The 8715-nt window shown below is 36.7% G+C and overlaps 1 protein-coding gene across 1 annotated transcript in view; it reads right to left on the bottom strand.

Moving 5' to 3' along the window:
* RTCA (RNA 3'-terminal phosphate cyclase) overlaps positions 1-8715 on the bottom strand; it is a 38612-nt gene that overhangs the window by 7274 nt on the left and 22623 nt on the right. The window contains exon 9 of the mRNA XM_006882444.1: positions 2114-2208. Within this exon, the coding sequence (XP_006882506.1) occupies positions 2114-2208 (95 nt within the window). The remainder of the gene's footprint in view (positions 1-2113; positions 2209-8715) is intronic.

Genomic DNA, 8715 nt, shown 5'->3' with positions numbered 1-8715 from the left:
GGACATCATGTTTGGGAGAGTGGAGAGACGGCACAGGAGAGGAAGACCCTCCATGAGACGGACTGATTCTGTGAGTGGAGTGGTGGGAATAAATGTGTTTGAGACAGCGATGTTGGCACAGCATAGAACGGTGTTTAGGGCTCTTGTACATAGGGTCGCTATGAGTCACAAATGACTCGATGGCACATAACAACAACAAACCAAATCAACAACAAAGTATAATGAGAATGTACTCACAGAGGGAAAGGAAGATAAATAATAAGAGTTTCAGGAACCAGGAAGAGAGAAATAAAACGCTATAAGGAGAGAGTAAACTGTGCTGAAGGCTTATAGGGCAGTGAAATACTTTTTGTCTCTTCTAGACCTGGTCTTTATAATTTCTATCAAATGACCGGGTTTCAAAAAAACCCAACCAACTAAAAGCAATGCTGTTGAGCTGATTGTGATTCACAGTGACCCTTATCAGGCCTCCAAGGCTATAAACCTTGTCACATTGCATGCCTCGAAGACTTGAATCATAGATCTTTTAATTAGCACCCAGCATGTAACTACTAAGCCACCAAGGATCCTTAATGACAGAGTTATTGTTGTTATAACTTATACAAACTGTACGTTGTCCAATCCACAGAAACTCTATGAAGAGAGCTGGATCTTGTCCTGTCCTGTGCCATCCTCATCTCTGACACACTTGAGCCCATTTCTGCAGTCACTGTGTCAATCCATCTCACTAAGGGCCTTTTATCTTTTGCTGATCCTTCATCTTCCCAAGCATGATGTCCCTTTCCCAGGAACAGTCTCTCCTAGCGACATGTCTAAAGTATGAGAGATGATGTTTCACCATCCTTGCTTCTAAGGAGCACTCTAGCTGCAGTTTTTCTAAGACTTAATTGTTGGTTCATTTGGCAGTTCATTCAGTACTCCAACACCGCATCTCAAAACACATCAATTATTCTTCTGTCAAGTGTTGATGACTCACCAAGAAGACTGACAGATTGCTAATAAAATAATGGGCAGGGCATCAGCATGGGGTTGGAAGATTTAAACAGCATATATAGAACATTAAGGTGAAGGTTGAAAAATTAAGCCAATCTGTTTTAAATCATCCAATGAGACATCTCTATAGATTCTAAGAGGGGATTTCACTTTCATCAAGAAATAGCCAGAAAAAAAAAGAAAACCACAATGTCTTGCAGAGATAGCAAGAGACAGTGACAAGCAGCAACAAAGAAATGTCAGAAGGAGATGAGGCAAAACCAGGAGATGGATTTGAGACAATGTGGTGGCTTCCAGCACATGGAACAAGAAAGCTGAGCAGTGGACTGAGATGCTGCTAGGCATTTACTCGGGGGAGCCAGGTGTGCTCACACAAGGAGCCATGTATGGGAGTGGAATGTTTCAGGACAATTAACCAGTAAAGCTAAATGAACTTTGTTAATTCTTGTCTCAACAGAGTAGAAGCCAAGGCTGCAAGTCCAAAGGCTAGAGAGAGGCTTTTCCTTGCCCACAGCTTAAAGGAGCCAGTAGTCCTGACTGAAGAGCTGTATCCGGATGCTGAATTGTAATATTACTTCCCTAATAAACACCATAAATGCAAGTACGATCTATAAATTCTATACAACCATTAGAGAAAGGTGGCATACTGTAGGAAGTTACAATGATGACCCAAAATTGGCACCTTTCTGGTGGTTTGACTCCACCAGCCATAAGGGGTAAAGATAAGCAATCTCCTCCCCTGCAATGTACAGCCTCAGAAATCCACTAGGGGCATCACCTATGAAATTGTTCCACCTAGATGGCAATGAGATTGAAAGAAAGAGATAAAGAGATCTGGCCATTGCAATAAATTATCAAAGTCAGCAGAAAAGTGCAGAAAGTTGGTGCCAGAATTGAGAGGCAGATTTGGAGTGGAGCAGAGGCATGTATGATCTCATATCCCACACCATGTTTACACATGCCAAATAATAATTGAAACATGAGAAATATTAATTCCAGAAAACTGAACAAGACTTTCTAATAACTATCTGAAAAACATGGTTATAATCTACATCTGGTATAACAAGCAGACATTCTAATCTAACAGGCTAGAACAATTTTATCCTACATGTGTCATTACCTGGTCTTGCAAATACTCATCCACAGCACCACCATGTCGAAGATTTGCTAACAGTATTTCAGCAGCTTCAATTCCAACTTTGTCAGCATTTACACCTAGTAGAAGAACAATGAAAAGAAACCTAAATTAAAAAGTAAAAGTTTAATTAATGTATCACAGTTAAGAGAAGCATAGCACACACCAATGTTTATTGTGGCTTTGTTCACAATAGCAAAAGAGTTAGAAACAACCCAAGTGCTCATCAACAAACGAATGGATAGAGAAGCTGTGGTATATTCACACAATGGAATACTATGCTGAATTGAAAAACAAGAAACTCATGCAATATTATTCAAAATGGGTGACCCTGGAGGACATTATGCTGAGTGAAATATCTCAGTCACAAAAGGACAAATACTGTGTGGTGCCACTGTTGTAAAACAGGACTGACCTTGGGGTTGGGGGGAGACTGAGAAAGATGGGTTCAGTAATGTATACTGCATTGAAACAGATGAGGAAGAAAACTGTTTAAAAGGGATATGTGATTAGGTATTTTTGTCATGACAGGAGTGCAGAGCAAGCACGGTGGAGTGGACCTGGGGGAGGGTTTGTAAAACAATGAAAGAATTTTTCTTTTACTTTTCCAAGAGGGTAGTCTTCTGGGGGTAGAGGGTTGGGAGGGGAGAAAAGTGCAACAATGAAGGAATGGAAATTCAAAGTCTCTGTAAATTTTCATTGAAATAAATAATAAATTTTAGAAAAAAGAGAAGCATAACATTTTTAAACCTCTAGAATTACTCAGTGCATACTTTAAAATAAGCTCTTTAATTAACTTAATCTTCTGAAAATGTGCTATATGCAAATACTTTATATCTATACATACAATGTACCCACTGCCAGCAAGTCAATTCTGATTCACAGCAAATGCTCCACTGGGTTTCTGAAGCTAGAAATCTTTATGGGAGAAGACTGCCTAGCTTGCTACCATAGAGAAGCTGGGGGGTCTGAACTGCTGAGCTCTCAGTTAGTACTGCAGCATATACCCTCCACCATCAGGGCTCCTTTATATAAACAGTAAAAGAAGGTAATCTGCTACTTTGGCCATGCTTTAAAAAAAGTAGTATTTTATTTTTCAAACTTATGATTTTTTTTAATTGCAGAAAAGAGCAGGAGGGAGGAATATCTGCAACAATGAATAAATGAAAACCCAGCCACTCTGTAAACCTTCATTTGAAAAAAAAAAGTAATTTTAAAAGCAAGCTTAAACCAAGTCGTACTTGTTGACTGTTGTCGAGTTGAGCATGACTCATCACAATCCTATGAACAAAAGGCCTGAAGCCTTTCCATAACTAGAGTCATTTATCAAAGTTCATAAAGTTTCAGAGCCATGTTGTTTAGGAAGTGGATGCCACTCTTGCTTCCAATAAACCAAGTTATAACCCTAAAATACTATTTTTCATCTAAAAATTTAACACTTGTGATTTATACAAGTTATAATTAATCTCTAGATACTACTACTGGAATTAAATTTTTTTTAAAAATCAGAAACTAGTTAAGTCTAACATAAGAAAGAATAGATAAAAAATTTCAGATCAAATATTTTTTTTAAATTTTGTTTTCTTTTTTTGTGTGTGTTTATGGTCAAATTGGATCTGACTGGTACAGGAGGAGACTGCCCCTCCTTCTCCAGCAGAGTGTCTGGTGGATTCGAACCACAGATCAAATATATTTTAAAGGATTTTTCTTTTAGGATTTTAAAATAGAAGTCAGAATATATAATAATATATTATATATAATTATATAATATATAATAATATATATTTAAAAATATAAGTCAGAATATGCATTTACATTCCCTATCTCCTTCCCCTCACATACTTCAAATCTCTGAAAAATGCTGAGTACAAAGTAAGTGTCAAAGTAAATGTCAGAAGTGACAGAAATTTCAAAGGATTCTTTTAAGGTATTTACTTTAGGTTAAAAGGAGTCCTTATCTACAAATGAAAATTACATTTATAGAATCAGAATGCCATGAAATGTTATTTCAATTTGTTATTTGGAAACTCTTCATATATTTATCATCTTGATCAAATTTCCCAGAAAAGTATAAAATTCAAAATTATATTTTTTTTTATTGCTGTCATTACACTAGGTGTAATTACACTAAGTACTGTCATTACATTCAGATATATTAAGTCATCGGTTCTGACTCACAACAACCCCACATACAACAAACACTTCCCAGTTCTGCACCCTCCTCACAATCACCGAGATGGCCCAGCCCACTGTCATAATTCCTCTGTCAATCCTTTTGCTTGAGGACCGACCTCTTTTTTTGCTGGCATTCTACTTTACCACCAATCATTATGATTATAAAATAAATTTATCATTTTTACAACATAAATCACTCAAATATTTATTATGGAAAGAAAAGGCTTGAACTGTGTAATATAAACACTAGCGCCTCGGGTAATACTATTTAGTCTTTTTAGTTTCAACATCATGCTAAGATTGTAAAATGGTACAACCACTCTGGCAGGCAGTTGGCATTTCCTCAAAAACACAGAACTTCCAAAATGACCCAGCTATCCCACTGCTAGGACAATTCCCCGGGAAAAAGAGAACTGAGACACAAACAGATTTGTATATTCATGCTCATAGTAGTGTTATTCATAAAGCAAAAAATGGAAATGGTCCAAATGTACATCAAAAATGAAAGGAGAAACTGTGGTACATTCACATGGTGGAATACTATGCAACACTGAGCAGCAACAACTTTGAAAAATATTATATAAGAAGGGAGAGGTTAAAGAACATTACACTGAGTGAACTAACTCAGTCTCATAAGGACAAATACTGCATAAGACCAATATTGTAAAAACAGACGTATAACTAGTAAGATGTGTATAAAAGTCCAAAGAGGAGAGGGGAGGGGGGCTGAAGGTGGGCAAGGGGTCGCAGAGTTTGGTGGATGAAGGGAAGGATCAAGGAATTAGGAAAGATCCAGTGAGGAAATAAATGATGGGGTAATAGTGGGCATGGACCAATGGTGATTCATTTTATAAAACGCAATGTATAGGCATGATCATATGAAACACAGTATGAATGAAAGAATGTGTAAAGTACAATGAATATGAACCAAACAAAATGCAAAAGAATTTGGTATGTAAACCAATATAAAATAAAAAGAATATTTTTTAAAGTTCCATATATTACAGAATTAGATGGTTAAGTGCTAAGCTCTGCTTTATTAACTAAAGGAGAAGTCAAGGAATGAAAACACCATGTCTTATAATAATTTGAAAAGGATTAGTGGAACATGACAGACTTAAGCAAGGCTTTGAAAAATGGCTAATATTTAGATGGGGAATGTAGAGAAGAAAAGAACTCCTAACTTTTCATTACTAGAGAACAGTACTCACTAAATCTTTATGACCAAGTAGTCAAGTATTTCTCAGAGTTAGCCATATTCCCTCCCATCTAGCTACCTTGATGATAATAATAATATGACTTCTTGTTAGGTATTGTCAAGTCAAATAGAACTCATAGTGACCCTATGTACAACAGATATGAAACTTCCTTTTCCTGTGCCATCCTCATCATCTCTGACATACTTGAATCTACAGCTACAGTCACTGTATCACTCTATCTCATTACGAGTCTTTCTCTCTTTTGCTCTCTACATTTCCAAGATGTTCTCTTTTTCCAAGGAATAGCTCCTACTAACAATATGCCTAAAACATGTGAGATGAGATACACCATCTTTGCCTCTAAGGAGCACTCTAGTCTCCAAGACATATTTGTTTGTTCTTTTGATAGTCCATAGGATAGTCAGTAGTATTCTCCAAAACCACAGCCCAAAGGCATCATTTCTTCTTCTGTCATCCTTACTCCCTATCCAACTCTCAGGTGCATAGCAAGAGATTAACAAGATCATGGATTGAATCAGATTCACCTTAGTCTTTAAACTTATATAATCACTCTTTAGCACTCTGGCAAGGTCCTGGATAACAGAATTTCTCAATGCAATACATCTTTTGATTTTTTGACTGTTGGTATCCAGGATGTTGACTGTGGAACTTCTATCTTTTCTCCATCTATCATAATGTTGCCTATAAGCCCAATGGAGAGGATATTTGTTTTCTGGATGCTGAGATGCAATCCATACTGGAGGCTATAGTTCTTGATCTTCTGCAGCAAGTGCCTCTGTTCCTCCTCAGTTTCAGCAAGCAAAGTTATATCATCTGCATAATGCAGGTTATTGATGAGTCTTCTCCCAATCCTGATGCCACATTCTTCTTCCGAGTACAGTTTCTAGAATGATTTGCTCGGTGTACAGACTGAATAGGTATGGAAAAAGGATACAACCTTGATGCACACCTTTCCTGGTTTTAAACTGTACAGTGTTCCCTTGCTCTGTTCCAACAACAGTTTCGTGGTCTAGGTATAGGTTTCATATGAGCATAATTAAGTGTTCTGCAATTCCCATTCTTCTCATTGTCAGCAATAGTTTGTTATGATCCACACAGTCAAATGCCTTTACATAGTCAAAAAGCTTAAAGAAACATTCTTCTAGTATTTTCCTGCTTTCAGCTACAATCCACCTGACATCAGCAATGACATCTTTGGTGCCACGGCCTCTTCTAAATTCAGCTTGAACTTGTGGCAGTTCTTTCTCAATATACAGTTCTAGGTGTTTTTTGAATGATCTTTAGCAAGAGCAAGATTTCGCTTGTATGTGATAGTAATGGTACTGTTCAATAATTATCACCATGTTCTATTAGATCTCCTTTCTTGAGAATTAGACCAAATACAAATCTCTTCCAGTCAGTTGGCCAGGTAGCTATCATCTAAATTTCCTGGCCCAGACTGGTAAGCATGTCCAAGGCTGGCTGTTAAAATAATATGATTAGATATATAGTATTGCAATTACCTGCAGTCTGTGGTAGCTGAAAAGAACTATGTAAATGTAAGAATTTTGCTTATTAGTAGTATACTCTATATGAAAAATCAAAACCCTCATTTCTTCTGAAAGTTTTTTCTTGCATGTTCACTACAAATATTTATTTAAAATAGGTAACTTCAGTTTTTAATATTTTTAGCAGTCATATACACTTTCCATGCATGTACATTTTATTTTATATAGTCATTTAGATTATATTTCACTCATTCTTCTGAAATTTTAACACTTTCTAACTAACTGACAATAATCTCACATTTTGATTACTTCTTTAAAAGGTCTCAATTTTTATGGTTTATAATACAGCAAATTTAAATGAGTGGTCAATGATTTGGGTACATTCCAGTTTATTAAAAGGAAAAAACTATAAAATCATTGTCAGACTGAATGTTGTTGTTGTTGTTGTTATATGCAACCCTATGTAAAACAGTCCTAAACTGCTCTATCCTGTGCCAATCTTATTGTCTCTGACACAATTACCCCCATTACCCCTGTCACTGAATCAATCCATCTCATCAAGGATCTTCCTCTTCTGCACTGTCCCTCCACCTTCCCAAGCATGATGAATGAATAGAAAAAGTGAAAGGTCTTATTTTAGGACTTGAGAAACATGCCATGAATTGCCCCACAGACTGAAGGAGGGGGAAAAAAGTGTTTACCTTAAGTCAAGTACATTCTCATCCACAGGAAATAGAAATTGACCAATCAAAGGTTACTTCATCTTTGCTTTGTTTTGTTTTATGGTGTACCACAGAATTGGACCAGATTGGCACAGGAGATTGCCTCTCATTCTCCAGGATTGGATCAGACTGGCCCAGGAGACTGCCCCTCCTTCTCCAGCAGAGCATCTGGTGGATCAAAGCGCACGCCTTCAGGATTGCAGTGCAGCTTCTTGCCACTAGGCCCCCAGAGCTCCCTGGTATAATTCATCTTGATAGACTGTTTTACTCCCATAGTAAAAAATATAACTGACTGAAAGACAAATGCTTTCAAAACAATGTCAAGAGAAAAATACATTCTGTCCAGATCCTAATCACATAAAATTTGAAGGGATTATAAGAAATACACTCATTTTTCCAATAAGTAAAACTCAAGAGTCACTGTATAAGATAAAGGCTCTGTCACTCATCTCACTCTCAGGTTAGTCCTCTTGCTATGAATATAACTGCTTCCATCTTTGACAAGTTCTTTTTAAAACAAAAACTTCATCTTTCTTATAGCAACAAAGAAGGTTATAATTGGAAGGATTGTGAAGATTTTCTAGACTAATCCTCTAACATCAAATGCAAGGAAACAGATCAAAATAGCAGTAGAAATGGAGAAAACTACAAAAATATAGCTATCTGGTGGTAGCAGGGACAATCAGTTGATGCTACTTCTGGCAATATCTTTTAGACTTCAGTCCTCAGGGTCTTAAGATTTTCTAACTATTTCAAATTATTACTGAAAATGAATCCGTGTGATTGTGTCAGGAAATTATAAGATCCTTAATATACAAATTACATAGATTAAAACAGTAGAATCCATGCTGCCATTGCATCTTATTAGACAGGTGTGTCTTTCTTAGGAAACAAGGGAGGTGACAAGCAGCAGTCAGGTGATCTGAGTGAATATACATCTTTAAGAGATACTGCAAAGCAAGAATAAAGCAACCTATCTACCA

This window comes from Elephantulus edwardii, unplaced genomic scaffold (assembly GCF_000299155.1).
Source record: "Elephantulus edwardii isolate Elephantulus edwardi_28Jun2011 unplaced genomic scaffold, EleEdw1.0 scaffold00020, whole genome shotgun sequence".
Lineage (NCBI taxonomy): Eukaryota > Metazoa > Chordata > Mammalia > Macroscelidea > Macroscelididae > Elephantulus > Elephantulus edwardii.
Note: the sequence above shows the minus strand (reverse complement) of the source record. Positions and strands in the feature narration are given on the sequence as shown.